This window comes from Rhinopithecus bieti, unplaced genomic scaffold (assembly GCF_001698545.2).
Source record: "Rhinopithecus bieti isolate Rb0 unplaced genomic scaffold, ASM169854v2 scaffold_8675, whole genome shotgun sequence".
Lineage (NCBI taxonomy): Eukaryota > Metazoa > Chordata > Mammalia > Primates > Cercopithecidae > Rhinopithecus > Rhinopithecus bieti.
This window is the reverse complement of record NW_016806447.1, coordinates 4,195,189-4,214,388: the sequence shown is the minus strand read 5'-3', so window position 1 is coordinate 4,214,388 and position 19,200 is coordinate 4,195,189. Positions and strand designations below refer to the sequence as shown.

General features: G+C 39.1%; 1 protein-coding gene and 1 pseudogene across 8 annotated transcripts in view; one reads left to right on the top strand and one right to left on the bottom strand.

Annotated features, from left to right (window-relative positions):
- CCDC158 (coiled-coil domain containing 158) overlaps positions 1 to 19,200 on the bottom strand; it is a 109,905-nt gene that overhangs the window by 19,102 nt on the left and 71,603 nt on the right. For 7 of the 8 annotated variants that reach the window (XM_017876558.1, XM_017876552.1, XM_017876557.1 and 4 more), the window contains 4 exons: positions 6,135 to 6,292; positions 4,260 to 4,319; positions 3,169 to 3,228; positions 763 to 830 (listed from right to left, as the gene is read on the bottom strand). In XM_017876558.1, coding sequence (XP_017732047.1) covers positions 763 to 830; positions 3,169 to 3,228; positions 4,260 to 4,319; positions 6,135 to 6,292 — 346 coding nt within the window. The remainder of the gene's footprint in view (positions 1 to 762; positions 831 to 3,168; positions 3,229 to 4,259; positions 4,320 to 6,134; positions 6,293 to 19,200) is intronic. The other variant, XM_017876556.1, reaches the window with a different exon arrangement.
- On the top strand, positions 17,060 to 17,784 carry LOC108532481 (sorting nexin-5 pseudogene; annotated as a pseudogene).

The window sequence follows — 19,200 nt, the reverse complement described above, 5'->3', positions numbered from 1 at the left end:
ACTTTCAATCTCTTCTTTCTGGAGCTTTTTTTTTTTAATGAGATCATCTTATCTATAATTCTTTGGAAATTTTATGGAGAACTGTCCATCTCGATTCTTCTCCTTTTCCTTTCGTCTATTCAATATTTATTCAGCACTTGCTATGTGCCAGGAAGTCTCCAGGCACCTGGGATATATCCAGGAACCAAATGGCTAAAGACATCTGCCCTTGCACAGCTCTTGTCTCACAGGGGTGACACAGTATGTGAGAAGATGCTAAAAGTAACTGATAAAAGGAAGAAGGAGCACTAGAAGTGTGGGAAAATAGTGATTTTTATTTTATTTTAATTTACTTTTAGAGACAGGGTTTCGCCATGTTGTCCAGACTGGTCTCGAACTCCTAGGCTCAAGCAATCCACTCACCTTGGCCTCCCAAAGTGCTGGAATAACAGGCATGAGCCATCACACCGGCTGGTTGTGATGTTTAAATGCAGTGATGACAATTAAGTCCCACTGGAAAAGTGACACCTGGGCAAAGGCTGAGCTGAGGTTTTAGCAACGCAAGTTAACACGGCATAAAAGCCCTAACATGGAAGCTGCCTGACATGTTCAAGGAACAGTTTGAGGGTGGATAAAACAAAATGCATGAAAGAGGGAGTAGCAGGAAATGAGGCCAGAGAGTTAACAAGGAGTTGGAAGATACTGCAATGACTTTGGCTTTTACCCTTGTGGAAATGGGGAAACATTGTAGGCTCTATTTCTGTGCTTTCGTTGGAAACTCACCTGCAGATGCGAATGTGAAGCAACCAGAGGGATCTTCCATGTCTCCTGCATGCAATGTGACCGGCTCTCTGGAAGCATAAGAATGGTAATGCCAACATTCCATTTCACAAACACAGTACTAAAATTCGTAGATAGAAGCAAGCGAACACAGGCAAATGTGATGGCTTAAAATATAACCTCAAGATGGCAATCATAACCCTAAAGTCCTAAAATACTGTAAGAGGTAGGTTCAAAGTTGCATTATCTTTTTGTATTCAGAATCCATGAAATTTTACAGAATGAAAATATATAATCTTCATTAGAAAATCCATTTTTGTGTGCTAATAGCTATAAAATCCACAACATCTGTTCATGGATTCTAAGAGTTGCAATCTTAATGACTCATTTAGAAATAAAGAAATCAGACCGGGCATGGTGGCTCACGCCTATAATCCCAGCACTTTGGGAGGCTGAGGCTGGTGGATCACGAAGTTAAGAGATCGAGACCATTTGGCCAACTTGGTGAAACTCCGTCTCTACTAAAAATACAAAAATTAGCTGGGTGTGGTGGCATGCACCTGTAGTCCCAGCTACTCGGGAGGCTGAGGCAGGGAAATCACTTGAACCCAGGAGGCAGAGGTTGCAGTGAGCCGGTATCATGCCTTTGCACTCCAGCCTGGGTGACAGAGAGAGACTCTGTCTCAAATAAATAAATAAATAAATAAATAAATAAATAAATAAAGATAACAACAACTCATAACATTAGTAGTATCAGTGTACAAAACTATAAGACATATAAGTTGAAGTAAACTACATAGTTCTTTGTGAGTTGGGTACCAATATGAGAATAATATGGCAGCAGTTCTCAAGGTGGTTCCCTTTCAGGAGGTTTGTGAGGTCAAAATTATTTTCATTATGATATTAAGTTGTTATTTGCTTCGTAACTTTCAGTCTCTCACAAATGTACAGTGGAGTTCCCCAGAAGCTCCATGATAGTTGATATGCATATGGGAATCTAGCTGTATTTTATTAACCCAGTTACTGAAATGTAAAACATGTTTTCTCAATGACTTTTTGGAGCATATAGTTATTTTTTATAATAAAGAAAAAGTTATTTTTCATAATTTCAGAATAAAGAAGTATTACAGTACTTTCATTGCTGAAGGAAGCAGATTTTTCTAGTCATGAAGAAACTACTGCAGAGCTTTAATTATCTCAGGGAAGTAGCTTCTCTTTTTCCCATGCCTAGGACTGGGCTCCAACCCCAGTAGCTCAGTGTGGGTACCCAGAGGCAGTACACAGTGGTCATAAACACGGGCTCAGGAACCAGCTAAACCTGAGTTCAAATCTGACCTCCATTGTTTTCAAGCAGTATGACTTTGACAAGTTGCTAAGCAATCTGAGTCTTCATTTCTATGGGAAAATAATGCTTGCCTCATACATGAGATTAGACTAATAAGACAAGTCTAAATCAACTGGAAAATAAGAATTTTTATTAAGAATAATAAGAATAAAACATATGCAGTTGATAGTTGTGGTTATTAATAGGTATGATGTAGTATCATATACCCAGGAGAGAAGGAAATAAAAACATCATTTCTTTTAGGCTACAAGAAAGATTTACACTTGGTCAGTCTGCATCCATGGGTTCTGCAATCACAGATTCAACCAAATGAGAATTGAAAATACTTGGGGAAAAAGAAGATGGTTGTATCTGTACTGAACATGTACAGGCTTTTTTTTCTTGTCATTATTCCCTAAACTATACAATATAACAACTATTTACATAGCATTTACATTGTATTAGGTATTATAAGTAATCTAAGGATGGTTTAAAGAATACGGGAAGATGTGTGTAGGTCATATGCCATTTTATATAAGGGACTTGGGCATCTGTAAATTTTAGTCTCTGCAGGGATCCTGGAACAAATACCCCCATGGATACCAAGGGACAACTGTATTTAGAAAGATTCAAATTCACTGTATTTTGATCAAGTAGCAGAGACAGTAAGAAAATATTTGTAATACTATCTTAATCCATTCACTAAACAAATATTTACCGAATGGCTACTAGGTGGCAGGCATTACACTTGGCGCTGAAGACACAGCAATGAATTAGTCCCTACTCTAGATCTTAACGTAGAATTCATGTTCATAATTTTTAATATATACAGAGGGCTCGGATATCTCTGTTTATTTAGGTGGTGAAAACAGAAAAGATAAAAATAAGTTTTTCCAGGCAGTCCGTCAAAAGACAGACCTCATGATTGTAAGTAACTTGAGGACAGGGCCCATATCTGTCTTGCTCACTATATTCTAAGGGTCTACTGCAGTGCATGGCACATTACAGACAGTTAAAGATCTTTTCAATTAATAATGAATAATCGTAAAAGGGACATTTTGAAAATGGGGGCTGGTGTTTCCTACCTACTAAGAGTTTCACTTGATTTGCTTCCTTCAGTGGAGTCCCTCAACGAGTTGTTGCTTCTGTTGGTAGAGGGATGGGAGAAATCACAGTTTACACAATGTTATTTTCTTACCAATGTAACAAAAGTTTGTGAGGAAAATAATGTATTCTTATGTAGGGTGAAATGATATCATTTGACAGCTGGATAAATAAATCATAAACATTTAACTTAATGATAAAATTGCTTCTCTCAACATTACTTTTAGATAGATATGGATTCAAAAGAGTGAGACTGGGGCATTGGCTCTTCCAGGTGGAGGAAACAGAATGGAGAAAAAGCTTGAAGACAAAAATAAATGAACTTTTGGGAATCAGGAGGAGTCTGGTTTGATTAGAGGATAATACAGGAGTGAAAGCAGAGTGGTCACAAGGGAGATTTGTGTGACCACTCTGGGAGATTCTTCAATGTCAGACTGAGGGACATGTACTTAATGTAGCAGGCAGTGAGGAGCTACTGAAGATTTTCGAGTAATGGCCATAGTGTCTTATACCATGATAAATAATGAATTAACATTAGCCTTTTCTCTTTTTTGGCTAAAGTCAATTTTTGAAAGCTGTCTTTGATTACGGTTTTATTTGGAGTTATGGATTTCATTTCTTTTGCTTTAAAATTTTCATTTAAGAATTCAGCTATTCCATTATTGATGAAAATAGGATTGTTTTCGATAAGGTGCTTATAGTCCTAAACTGAAGTTTTTATAGTTTCCTTCTGAACCATACTTTTCTCAAAAGTTATGTAAGCCATTGTAAATATGTGTAAATGTAGAAAAAATCTTCCATTTTTTGGTATGGCATACCATATTAATAGCTTCATATGGATCAATATCAGCAAATTTTAAAGTAAGAAAAAATGTCTATTGAGTTGATTTCTAGAAACTAAATTACTTCAGTACATTTCACTGAAATCTTTCTTAAAGTCAGTTAAACAATGAACCCAATATGCCCATTAAGTGTCATGTAAACTTATGTCCAAACAGACTTCTCAAATTACAAAGCCACATATAAAATAGTTGGACAATTAACTTGATCCAGAATCTCAGATTCTTCTTACCTATGGCACATGTCTGATCTCAGGCTGGATTCAGTGATGCAATCTCTTACCCTATCCTCTCTGTATAGAAAATACAACTCTCAATTAATCATATAAAGCACAATTTCATCCATGTCTTTTTAGACTAATCAATTGCTTACATATATTCAATTTTTCTTTTAGTGACAGCTGTGGATTTTAGGCCTCCAAGCAAATTTTGCAAAAGGCTCTGGAGTTCATCAACTGAGAAATGCTTTCCTCCCATGAATTCTTTTTTTTTTTTTTTCGAGACAGAGTCTCGCTCTGTCGCCCGGGCTGGAGTGCAGTGGCCGGATCTCAGCTCACTGCAAGCTCCGCCTCCCGGGTTTGCCATTCTCCTGCCTCAGCCTCCCGAGTAGCTGGGACTACAGGCGCCCGCCACCTCGCCCGGCTAGTTTTTTGTATTTTTTAGTAGAGACGGGGTTTCACCATGTTAGCCAGATTGGTCTTGATCTCCTGACCTCGTGATCCGCCCGTCTCGGCCTCCCAAAGTGCTGGGATTACAGGCTTGAGCCACCGCGCCTGGCCCCTCCCATGAATTCTTAAAAGCTTTAGGCTGAGTTTAGGCTTTAGTGACAAGGTCATTTATAGGATTATAGCAAATTAACATAAACTGTCTAAAGGTAGGGACCAAATCTATTCATGTTGAATACTACAGTCCAATAGCGTCCAAGCCCATCATTAGTGGCTAGAGTGGTGGAAGCTGATCAGGGAAGACCTGGTAATCCCTCAGAATGATCAGTGCTGGGAGCGGGGTCTCCAACTTTTACTTCTGGCTTTTCCTCTGCTTCGTAGGAGGAGGAATGTTAATCTATGCCTAAATTTACAAATCTGTCAAATAAGTGTAATAATACTGCCCTGGATTGGAAGGCATATTATAGTTATGACAAAAATGGAAGTGCTCTGAAAATGAAAATGTTCATTGGAGTTGCTAGTGGAACAGTTCCGACGTTATGTGCTTCAGATAATGTAATGTTATACTAAGGCAACTGGGCTGTTACTAATGTTTTACTATTATTACTAATAATTAACAATTAGATAAACTCAGCTAATATTTTGCTACCTCAGGTAAATATACACAAATTGGACATCATAAGAAGCTGGAGATTATTTATATATAGGTATTATTTCAGGAACTATTACTTTTAGGTATTTGTCATATAATCAGAAAATGAATATTACAATAATGGGCTATTATAACTCTAAAATATATATACCATATCAAAATGCTTTAAGCTAAGCTAAGCTAAATGATAACACACAAAAGTAAAACCCACTCTCTGAAAGAATAGGAGACTCTCATTGATGTCTGTAGCTGTGTGCAAGGAAGGGCTGCTGAACTGGCTGAATCCTTTTTGGATCTAATCTTTTACTAATATGATATAATCAAATCAAGTCATTGGCATGAATGCAGAGAAAACGAAGTATTTCCTATTATCTTCTACTTGGAGAGTATGTAGTTCTCAATGTTCTAGTTTTATCTTCACCATTGAACTGTGTGGCTGCAGACATGTCGACCTTTTGAGATGTGTTTTTCTCATTTACAAAATGGGATAAATAAACCCTGCTCTGCCTTGTCTCAACCAATAAGATTATGGATATAAAATTTACAAACATAACTTTGGGTGACACCTTGCACTAAGTATTTTCTGAATAGAATGACTGTATTGTTTTCTCTTAATGTCAAGTTGTTTTACATTTGCTTAACTCCTCCATTTTCATATTGTTTTATGTGGTAACTTCAGATACCTTTTAAAGTTATTTAAACCTCACCCTCCCAGAGAGTAACATGTGAATAACTCAATGGCAAACCATTCAAGAGATGAGCTTTCCCATTCTGTGTGTACACATCCTTACACAGCCACATACAAGGCTCCCAGAGATGTTCTTCCATCTTCCTCTGTCTTGCTCAGAGACACAGCTGGCTCCTCATTGATCACGCTTCTCAACTCTTGGAGAAGCTGTTTCAGGTCCCTTGTTGGATCTTCCTTCAGTGTGTTAGCTTTCGTAGAGTGCTGAATTAAAACAATTTACAAACAAAGACACTTATTTTTTCAGATTCCTATGCTATTTCCTATCACAAAATTAATACAACTGGTAAACAGAAATTATGGAAAAGCAAGAAGAGGAAAACAAAAACATCACCCATAAGTTTATTACACAGAGATAATCAATAATAACCAGGAAATAATAGAGTACTATATCTAATTTATATGTGCGTGGACACATATACACATGTGGGGCCAAACTACATACGTTTATTTTTAAACTACTTTTGTTTTAAAACGTTAACAATTTAGTATGAATATCCTTACTATGTCATTAAATATTTTCAAATATTTACACATGGACAAAATAATTTTCAATACTTTGTTTAAAGCTAAGCTAATTTGATAGAGCAGTGGAACTTGAGAAGTAAGAAGCTCTTTAGAGATGAGTTAATCTACCCCCCACATTTTACTGATGAGGAAAGAAACATCCAATATTTTCTAACTGTGTTAGTTGGTGTTTAAGAATAATATGAGATTTTCAGAATGATAGTGTTCCCCAATAAATCTTTATAATAATAAGGAATACAGACATTTTCAACAGGCACATCAAGAGGGGAAACCAAATGATCAGAGTGCACTGAGGAGCAGGTAGACTCAGGCTATCCCTGAGCTATTGTAGCTGAAGGAGTCCATCCCACTGAAAAGTTACACCTGTCACACAGATTGGCTGCTGAGGGATGAACACTGCAGATTTTTTATTCGTTGGGCTTTGATTTGCTAGGGTTTATGCCAACGAAGAGCTGATGTTACTGGTATAATATAATCTTCATATTCTCCTCTTCTCAACTCCACTAATAAACCAATATAATATCCAGCTGAAGATATGAAGAGTTCTGACTAACTGAATGTGTGCTAAGTATGTCTTCCCAGTTTACTGATGGCTATCTTACCTGGAAATTGTCATGATGAGGCAGTCTAAAGTTTCATAAATTACACTCCACTCAATTATTAAATTTGACTCCATTTGCTTAAAAATATAAGGATGTGAATCACTTTCTCAATTGTGAATAAAAACATTTGTCTCTAAAAAGATGATTCAATTTTACCAAACACTGGTTTTGTTCTTGCCCTCACCGTAATATGCATAATACCCAATATGGGATTAAACCTCACAAAGTTTATAAAGAAAATCTTATCCTATGGCAATATTCACTCACCTTAGTTATAACCTGGACTTCTTATCTTCCCATCTTCTGCCCACCAGAAAGTTTATCAAATAAGCTTTGGCAATTACTGTTAAAATTTTTGAGCCATTGACATTTATTATAAATGAGCAATGTAAAACCCATAAACATATATAAATATGCTGTTCTCCCCTGTCATTGTGACACCTAGGTTCTTTGAGAGTGACTGATGCTTTACAATATGTAAGTTTTGTTTGCTTGTTTTTGAGACAGTCCCACTCTGTCACCTAGGCTGGAGTGCAGTGACATGATCTCAGTTTACTGCAACTTCCATCTCCCAGGCTCTTTTTACTGCAACTTCCATCTCCCAGGCTCAAGCAATCCTTCTGCCTCAGCACCTCCAGTAGCTGAGGACTACAGGCATGCACCACCATGACTAGCTAACTTTTTTGTAGAATGGGGTTTTGCCATATTGCCCTGGATGAGCTCAAACTCCTGGACTCAGGCGATCCACGCATCTTGGTTAACCAAAGTGCTGGGATCACAGGCGTGAGCCACTGTGCTGGCTGACATGAGGTTTGAAAAAGCATTCAATTGGCCAGGTACAGTGGCTCACGCCTGTAATCCCAGCACTTCGGGAGGCCGAGGCAGGCGGATCACAAGGTCACGAGATTGAGACCATCCTGGCTAACACGGTGAAACCCCGTCTCTACTAAAATACAAAAAATTAGCCAGGTGTGGTGGCGGGTGCCTGTAGTCCCAGCTACTTGGGAGGCTGAGGCAGGAGAATGGCGTGAACCCGGGAGGCGGAGACTGCAGTGAGCTGCGATTGTGCCACTGCAATCCAGCCTGGGAGACAGAGTGAGACTCCGTCATAAAAAAGAAAAAAAAAAAAAAAGCATTTCAATTTACCATTCACTTAGAAATTAATTGTAATTAGTCCTATGACATTCTTTTATTGACTTTATCCCAATACTTACCTTTCAAACTTCTATGTGTGTTTCTCCTCCAATCAAAATGTAAGCTCCACAGAGGCAAGGACTTGATTTGATCATCATTGTCTTTATATATTCCATTACATATAACCCATACTTTGGTTGGGTATAAAAATTACAAAAATATCAAGGCTGGAGGGGTCCTGAAAATCATTTGGTACTAGTCCAACTCCCATATCAGAAGTGATGAAGAATTCTCTTTATGACATTCCAGTAATATGCTTATCTGGCCTTTGCTTGATCACCAAAGATCAAGGAAGGCAGTTTAATATTTATATAGTTTCACATCTTTTAAAGAAAAGCTTCCCTCCATACCCATACACTTTCCAACCCTTGTCACAGTTCTAACACCTAGGATCATAAGAAATGAGCATAACATAACCCTTTAAAAATGATACTTATTTTATCATATACTCATACACCCCCTCCTTACTTCCCAACACACACCTCAGGCTAAATTTACTCAGGAAAAGTCTGAGCAGAGCAGAGAGCTGTCCCCCTTGCTTGATCTGGATGCTATCATTAAAACCTTTTTTGGTTGCCACACAATAACACCAACTGAGACTGAGCAGGCAGTCAACTGAGAATCCTTATGTCTTTTCCAGAAGTTCTCAATAAGCTTCCTCTTCTGTGTCTTATACCTTGTACTTTGGGGTATTTACTATAACAATAGAAATGTCTTTCTTTTCTCTCTCTGAGACAGAGTTTCATTCTTTCACCCAAGCTGGAGTGTGGTGATGCGATCATGGATCACTGCCGCCTTGACCTCTCAGGTTCAATTGATCATTCTGCCTCAGTCTCCTGAGTAGCTGGGACTATAGGTGCACGCCACCACACCCGGCTATTTTTTTTTTTGTTTGTATTTTTTGTAGGGATGGGGTTTTGCCATGTTGGCCAGGCTAGTCTCCAATTCCTGGGCTCAAGCAATCTGCCTGCCTCGGCCTCCCAAAGTGCTCCCATGTGAACCACCATGCCTGGCCGATTTACGTTTTATTTAGTCAAAATTATCAATCTTTCTTTTTAATGTTTGTATAGCTTATAATGGTTTTATTAATTCATGTTAAATACTTCATTGGTTAATTCATAGGAAATACACTTTGATTTATAACATGAGCAAAATACACTTTTTAAAATTAGGAAATAGCACTGCTGGGTGCGGTGGCTCATGCCTGTAATCCTCGCACTCTGGGAGGCCAAGGCGGGTGGATCACCCAGGTCAGGAGTTTGAGACCAGCCTGGCCAACATGGTGAAACCCCATCTTTACTAAAAATACAAAAAATTAGCTGGATGTCGTAGTGCACACCTGTAATTCCAGCTACGTAGGAGGCTGAGGGAGGAGAATCGCTTGAAACCGGGAGGCGGAGGTTGCAGTGAGCCGAGATCATGCCATGGCACTCCAGCCTGGGCAACAAGAGCAAAACTCCATCTCAAGAAAAAAAAAAGAAGAAAAGAAAACAGCTAGGAAATAGTTCTAAAATACAGTTACATACAACTCTTATCAGGCTTGTAAAGAAATAAACACATGCTCTTCCTGAAGTTACCAGAGCCCAACAAAGGATCCTGCTCTCCCCCACCCCAGTCCTTTGACCCTTAGAACAAGGGTCCCCAAACCCTGGACGCGTACCGGCCCATGGTCTGTGAGGAATGAGGCCGCACAGCAGGAGGTGAGTGATGGGACAGTGGGTGAAGCTTCATCTGTATTGGTAGCTGCTCCCCATCACTCACATTACCACCTGAGCTCCGCCTCCTGTCAGATTAGGGGTGGCATTAGATTCTCATAGGAGTGTGAACCCTCTTGTGAACTGCACAAGCAGGAGATCTAGGTTGCACACTCCTTATGGGAATCTAATGCCTGATGATCTGAGGTGGAGCTAAGGCAGTGATGCTAGTGCTGGGGAGTGGCTGCAAATACAGATTAATATTAGCAGAAGCTGGATGCAGTGGCTCACACCTGTAATCCCAGCATTTAGGGAGGCTGAGGTGGGTGGATCACGAGGTGAGGAGTTCGAGACCAGCCTGGCCAACATAGCAAAACCCCGTCTCTACTAAAAATACAAAAATTAGCTGGGCATGGTGGCATATGTCTGTAGTCCCAGCTACTCGGGGGGCTGAGGCAGAAGAATCGCTTGAACCTGGGAGGCAGAGGTTGTGGTGGGCCAAGATCGTGCCACTGCACTCCGGCCTGAGCAACAGAGTGAGACTCCGTCTCAAAAAAACAAAAACAAAACAAAAAACATTAGCAGAGAGGGTTGACTGCACAAAGACCATAATAAATCAATTGCTTGCAGACTTATCAAAACCCTATCAGTATGTGGCAAGTAACAATTAAGCTGCATCTGGTGGCTGGTTTTATAGTGGTGAGTGAGTTGATGTACTCAACTGTACAGCTGCACCTGGTGGCAGGCTTTAAGTCAGAACTAGACACTGATTTTAGTCCATGTGTGTCCTGCCCATTATCTGATTTACCACTTCGCCTGCACCGCTTTCCTGCACTGCACACTTGTCTCAGTCAGTTTTGGTAAGCCCACAAGCTAACCCTCGCCAAAATGGATAAAAACAATCATCAATGGAAAGCTTCTTTGAAAAGGGGGAAAGACCGAATGATGAGACAGCAGAAGGCTCTAAGACTGCCAACAAAAAGAAAGCTGCATTGAAAAGAAAGCTGCATTTAAAAGAAAATACCAAGAGTCCTACTTAAATTACAGGTTCATTGCAATAGGTGATTCACATTCTCCAAGCCCTTTTAATAATATGTGGTGACCAGCTATCCAATGAAACCATGAAACCTTCAAAACTGCTTTATCACATGGAGACAAAGCACCCTGCATTAAAAGACAAGCCTTTGGAGTTTTTCAAAAAAAAGAAAAAAAGAAAAACAAATGGCGAACATGAAGAACAGAAGCATTTATTGAATACCACCACTCCGTCAAATGTGTCTGCACCGAGAGCATCATTCTTAGTGGCTAAACGCATCGAGAAAGTGAAGAAGCCCCTTACTATTGGCGAAGAGCTGATCCTGCCTACTGCTAAGCATGTTTGTCGTGAACTTTCAGGAGAAGCTGCAGTTCAAAAGGTGACATGTGTTTCTCTTTCAGCTAGCACCATAACTAGACATATAGATGAAATAGCAGAGGATAGTGAGGCACAATTGTTAGAGGGTTAACGAATCACCATGGTACACAATCCAGAGTGACAAGTCTATTGATTTTGACAACAAGGCAACAATGCTTGTTTTTGTGCTACATATTTCTCAGGAGGATGTGCAGGAGCATATGTTATATGTGCTTTTGCTGCCAAACACCACCACAGCTGCAGAACTATTCAAGTCTTTGAATGATTAAATATCAGGGAAACTAGTCATTTTGTGTTGGTATATGCATGGACAGAGCGGTTGCCATGACTGGACAGCTTTCTGGTTTCACTACTCAGGTCAAAGAGGTTGATTCTGAATGTGAGTCTATGCACTGTGTCATCCACAGAGAGATGCTGGCTAACCGAAAAATGTCACCTGAACTTAACAATGTTTTGCAGGATGTGATTACAATTATTAACCACAGTAAAGTACATGCCTTTAACTCGTCTGTTCACACAGCTCTGCGAGGAGATGGACACAGAGCATATACGTCTTCTCTTATACAAAGAAGTGAGATGGCTTTCTAAAGGTAGATCACTGACTAGAGTTTTTGGGTTATGAGAGCCACTCTAGAGATTTCTTTTAGGAAAAAGTCACCACTGGCAGCACATTTCAGTGACACAGAATGGGTCACAAAACTTGCTTACTTGTGTGACATATTCAACTTACTCAACAAAATCTGTCACTTCAGGGGAAAATAACAACTGTGTTCAAGTTGGCAGATAAAGGGGCTGCATTCAAAGTCAAACTGGAATTATGGGAGCAACGAGTTAACACTGGAATTTTTGACATGTGTCAAAATTATCAGAGATTTTGAAAGAGGCTCTGCCAAGGCCTCCTTTCTCCCAGCTAGTGCATGATCACCTATCTCAGCTTTCGAAAGAGTGTAAGCATTACTTCCCAACCACAAAAGACCCCCAAACTGGAAAGGAATGGATCCGTCACCCATTTGTCAATAAACCAGGTGCATTGGCTTTGTCCATGCTAGAAGAGGATCAACTGCTTGAGATTGCAAATGACAGTGGCTTTAAAAGTTATGTTTGAGACAACTTCAAATCTCCCTATGTTCTGGATTAAAGTCAAGGCAGAATATCCTGAGATTGCTACAAAAGCATGGAAAAGCCTGCTTCCATTTCCAACATCCTATCTTTGTGAAGCAGCGTTTTCTGCAGTGACAGCAACCAGACGAGATTAGGGAGTAGACTGGACATAAGCAACACACTTCGGGTGTCACTGTCTCCCATCACCTCCAGATGGGACCATCTAGTTGCAGGAAAACAAGCTCAGAGATACCACTGATTCCACAATATGGTGAGCTGTATAATTATTTCATTATATATTACAATGTAATAATAATAGAAATAAAGTGAACAATAAATGTAATGCACTTGAATCATCCCAAAATCATTCCCCGCCTCAACCTGTTCCATGGAAAAACTGTCTTTCATGAAACTGGTCACTGGTGCCAAAAAGGTTGGGAACTGCTGCCTTAGGATACACATTAAGGCTATTTCTAGGGCACATATATTTGCAGGGTAAAACTTATACAAGCCTTTTGTGCTATGGGAAGACTATAAGCTTATACATTAAGTTGTGAAGCTTAAGGTTTATTTTGTGGTTTGGTTAGTTTCCTATTACATTCTGACTCTGAAATCATTGACTTTGAAATCATTTTATGTTAGACTTGTTTCTAAAATTTTTCATAAATTATATCTTTAATGTACTTCTATCTTCTCCAATACTGCTTTTTCTAATGGCCTTAAGTCTATTACAGGCAAACTTACAAGTCATGATGTAAGATAAGTAAGGCCTAGGGAGAGTGTACTCCTCAACCAGTTCTGTCTCCATTCTCCAAAGATAGAAGATAAATGAAAAAGCTAAAAATAACAGCTTGATCTCATTCAGTTTGAATTCAACCACTCTATTTTGAGAATGTCTGCCCCAAACCCATCTCTTATATTTATATTCCTTTTAGAGCATAGTTATAAAATGGAATATAAGTACACTATTTACATAATATATTAGGAATAGATGGGCAGGAAACAGGAAAAAAGTTAGGAAGCGTTGCTAAAAATCTTGCCCACAACATGTGTATTCCATTGGCAAAGATCAAGCGCAGCAATAACAAATGGTAGTGCATAGGAATAGAATCTGATACACAACCAAAATCAATTCTAGCATCCTAGATATATTTTACTTCTTATGTTAAAATAGCCACTATTTGAAATATTAATCTAAAATGCTCCTATATCAAACTATCAGTTATACATATGTGCATATGTATGTATATGTCTATGTGTGTACACACACAAAAATACAGTACATACATGTTCTAGGTGTTTGAGTTTGGGCCAAATTACACAATATTACTTTTCTGGTTTTCCTACTTTCTTACTTTTAACACAGGAAAATCACCTGGATAATTTCAACTGTCTTTGAATCTTTAAAACTGTGTGATCCTCATTCACAAAGACTAATGAAACACAATAATAGTTCATATAGGGTATCTATTTACATCATCAACTTAAAATTATTTTTATAAACATCAATCATCTGCATAATGTAGAGAAATAGTACAGTATAACAGTTAAGGACATAAGTTCTGGACTCAGGCTGTCTGGGTAAGTCTTGCCGAAATTATTATTACTATTATTATTTTTTGAGAGAGAGAGTCCTACTCTGCTGCCCAGGTACTGCAACCTTGTACTCATTGGCTCAAGCAATCCTTCTGCCTCGGTCTCCTGACTAGGACTACAAGCAAATGCCAATATGCCTGATTAATTTTCTTTAACTTTGTAGAGACGAGGTCTCACTACTTTGCCCAGGCTAGTCTCAAACTCCTGGTCTCAAGCAACCCTCCATCCTCAGTCCCCACAAAGTGTTGGAATTTCAAGCATTAACCACAGTGCCCAAACTCAAGTGTATTTTTGCTGTGTAAACCATGTGTAAGTCACTTAGCTTCTTCAAGCCTCAGTTTCCCTGTCTGTAAAATAGGGATAATAATAGCACTTACCTCATGTTAAGTAGTTGTGGGAAATGAACTAATCTCCATAAGTACTTTGCACAGTGCCTGGCAAAGGAGTTTTCAGTAAATCTAAGCTATTATTAGAATTGTAAAATAAAGAGACTAAAATCAAGATAAATAATAAATGAAGGGGCAATGTAGAACAATGCAAACAGTAATATTCTGCTTCTAAACTTGGCATTAACTTCTGTACTATCCTAAGCCCCATTTTAATGACACTAAAGGAATTAAGAAGGATAAAGAGGAAAGGACAGATAACATTAGATTAGTAATGCTAACAAAATTTTGGGAGGTGGCAGGCAAATGGATAATTCATAATTAATTTAGCAAAACAAAGTTAAAACTTAAAGTACCTGCACAGAAGCTGCCAATGTGAAGCAAGCTACTCTGCCTCTGAGTATTCCAGGAAGGCTCAGGAATTGGAGGTCTCATGTATTTCAAAGTCCAGGGTAAGAAATAGGGCAGAAAAATTGGAGGATTGGCTAAGTCTATAGGAGAAGCTGTTAGAATCCCAGAAGCTGTCTCCATATACTCAGGTGATTACTCATTCTTTCCCCCAAATGAATATAGAGGCTTAACCTTTGGGTAAGGTTGAACCAAAGGACTTTGGACTCCATAGAGATATCTATCTTGTAAGGTTGCAAATGTTAAATATGAGTATTAAGTGAGACTGCATAGATAGATATATATTAATAGTTACCCTAGACTTCCTCTCCCACTCACTTAACAGAATTCTGACAGACTTATACCTCTAAGTCAGGAATAAGAGATCCCTCTTTGGGGAAACTGATCAGCCCAAGACTAAAGACCTATAGATAACTTTTGGGTCCCTCAATAAAAAAGCAATACCTAACCATCTACCAGTTGAAAAGCCCCGACAACCTTACACAAAGCTTTCAATAGCTTTTTAGGGCCTCAGTCTTAAATATGAATGGATATCCAAGGGTCACCCAGCATTAAAAGAAAGTCTCTACAAAAACAATGAATTCCAAGAAACATTGATAACTCAGGTAACACAAAAAATTATTTAAAAACCAAAGTTAATATCCTTAAAGAGAAACAAGAAAGTATTGACTGGACATGGTGGCTCATGCTTGTAATTCGAATAGTTTGGGAGGCTGAGGTAGGCAGATCACTTGCGGTCAGGAGTTTGAGACCAACCTGGCCAACATGGCGAAACCCCATCTCTACTAAAAACACAAAAATTAGCCAGATGTGGTGGGGGGTGCCTGTAATCCCAGCTGCTCAGGAGGCTAAGGCATGAGAATTGCTTGAACCCAGGAAATGGAGGTTGTAGTGAGCCGAGATCGCGCAACTGTACTCCAACCTGGGTGACACAGTAAGACTGCATCTCAAAAAACAAAACAAACAAACAAACAAACAAAGTGTTGTATTCATGAAAGAACAGAAAGCTACATAAAGAGAAGACTTTAGAAAACAACAACAAAAAAAATGAGCAAAAGCTGGAAACATTCCCTTTGAAAACTGGCACAAGACAAGGATGCCCTCTCTCACCACTCCTATTCAACATAGTATTGGAAGTTCTGGCCAGGGCAATCAGGCAAGAGAAAGAAATAAAGGATATTCAAATAGGAAGAGAGGAAGTCAAATTGTCCCTGTTTGCAGATGACATGATTGTATATTTAGAAAACCCCACTGCCTCAATCCAAAATCTCCTTAAGCTGATAAGCAACTTCAGCAAAGTCTCAGGATACAAAATCAATGTGCAAAAATCACAAGCATTCCTATACACCAATAACACACAGACAGCCAAACCGCGAGTGAACTCTCATTCACAATTACTTCAAAGATAATAAATTACCTAGGAATCCAACTTACAAGGGACGTGAAGGACCTCTTCAAGGAGAACTATAAACCACTGCTCGAGGAAATAAGAGAGGACACAAACATGTAACCCATTAAACCTTTTGAAGAGGCAGCTTTGCTGGTGGTATTGTCTTGTGCCACAGTGAGTCGTAAGTAAAATCTGAACCAAAAGTGAGTTTATGAAGACCGGTGGGCAGGAGCTCAAGAACTGCAGGGTTGTCCTGCAGCCAGTGCCTGATGTGCCCCAGCTGGGAAGCTGATGAATAGCTGAGATCTGTATCTGTGGACCTGAATGTTGATCCCTCGCTTCAGATTGACATACCTGATGCACTCAGTGAGAGAGATAAAGTCACATTTACAGTGCACACAAAGACCACACTGCCCACGTTTCAGAGCCCAGAGTTTTATGTTACAAGGCAACATGAAGACTTTGTGTGGCTACATGACAGTCTTATTGAAACAACAGACTATGCTGGGCTTATTATTCCACCTGCTCCTATGAAGCCTAACTTCAGTGGTCCTGGAGAGAAGATGCAGAAACTGGGAGAAGATGAAGGGTCTATGACCAAAGAAGAATTTGCCAAGATGAAACAAGAACTGGAAGCCTACGTGTTGGGTGGAAAAATACTAAAGAGATGTTTGTTGGCTTCTTTAAAAGTGTGGTGAAAAGTGCTGATGAAGTCCTTTTTACTGGAGTCAGGGAGGTAGATGACTTCTTTGACCAAGAGAAGAACTTCCTTATTAACTATTACAATAGGATCAAATATTCTTGTGTGAAAGTTGACAAAATGACCAGATCTCATAAAAATGTTGCCGATGTCTATATCCACACTGCAGCCTGCTTACATAGCCTGGCTTTATAAGAGCCCACAGTCATCAAAAAGTACCTATTGAAGGTTGCTGAGCTATTTGAAAAACTTAGGAAAGTAGAGGATCAAGTTTCATCAGATGAAGATTTGAAGCTAAGAGAGCTCCTCTGATACTACATGCTCAACATCGAAGCTGCTAAGGATCTCTCATACAGATGCACCAAAGCCCTCATTGATTATGAGAACTCAAACAAAGCTCTGGATAACACCCGGTTAGAGAGCAAAGCCGTCAGGTTGGCTGAGGCACACCAGCAGGAGTGCTGCCAGAAATTTGAACAGCTTTTCGAATCTGCAAAAGAAGAACTGATACATTTCAAACCAAAGAGAGTGGCAGCATTTAGGGAGATTCTAATTGAAATGTCTGAACTGGAAATAAAACATGCCAGGAACTATGTCTCCCTTTTGCAGAGCTGTATTGACTTGTTCAAGAATAACTGATATGCCTTCACTCAGAAGAAAAGAAATGAATGTGAAAGAAAACCAAGCATCACTTGCACTTAAGGCATTACCATGGAAGATATATTAGCTTTAACTTTAGTTTAAAATTATGTGAATTAATATTTTGATTTCTGCAAATCTTAAAAAAAAAGAGGACACAAACAAATGGAAAAACATTTGATGCTCATGGATAGGAAGAATCAATATCGTGAAAATGGCCATATTGCCCAAAGTAATTGGTAGATTCAATGATATCCCCATCAAGCTACCATTCACTTTCTTCACAAAATTAGAAAAAACTACTTTAAATTTCATATGGAACCAAAAAGGAGCCCACATTGTCAAAACAATCCTAAACAAAAAGAACAAAGCTGGAGGCATCACGCTACCTGACTTCAAACTATATTACAAGTCTACAGTAACCAAAACAGCATGGTACTGATACTAAAACAGATATATAGACCAATGGAACAGAACAGAGGCTTCAGAAATAATGCCACACATCTACAACCATCTGATCTTTGACAAACCTGACAAAAACAAGCAATAGGGAAAGGATTCCCTATTTAATAAATGACGTTGGGAAAACTGGCTAGCCATATGCAAAAAACTGAAACTGGACCCTTTCCTTACATTTTATACAAAAATTAACTCAAGACGGATTAAAGACTTAAACATAAGATCTAAAACCTTAAAAACCCTAGAAGAGAACCTAGGCAATACCATTCAGGACGTAGGCATGGGCAAAGACTTCACGACTGAAACACCAAAAGCAATGACAACAAAAGCCAAAATTGACAAATGGGATCTAATTAAACTAAAGAGCTTCTGCACAACAAAATAAACTAGGCTGGACGCAGTGGCTCACACCTGTAATCCCAGCATTTTGGGAGGCCAAGCTGGATGGATCACAAGGTCAAGCAATTGAGACCATCCTGGCCAACATGGTGAAACTCTGTCTCTCCTAAAAATACAAAAATTAGCTGGGCATGGGGGGCACATGCCTGTAGTCCCAGCTACTTGGGAGGCTGAGGCAGGAGAATCACTTGAACCCAGGAGACGGAGGTTGTAGTGGGCAGAGATCATGTCGCTGCACTCTAGCCTGGTGACAGAACAAGACTGTCTCAAAAAAAAAAAAAAAAAAAAGAAACTATCATCAGGGTGAACAGGCAACACACAGAATGGGAGAAAATTTTTGCAATCTATCTATCTGACAAAGGGCTAATCTCCAGAATCTACAAAAAGCTTCACCAAATTTACAAGAAAAAAACAACTCCATCAAAAGGTGGGTGAAGGATATGAACAGACACTTCTCAAAAGAAGACATTTATGCAGCCAACAAACATGAAAAGAAGCTCATCATCATTGGTCATTAGAGAAATGCAAATCAAAACCACAATGAGATACCATCTCATGCCAGTTAGAATGGCGATTATTAAAAAGTCAGGAAACAACAGATG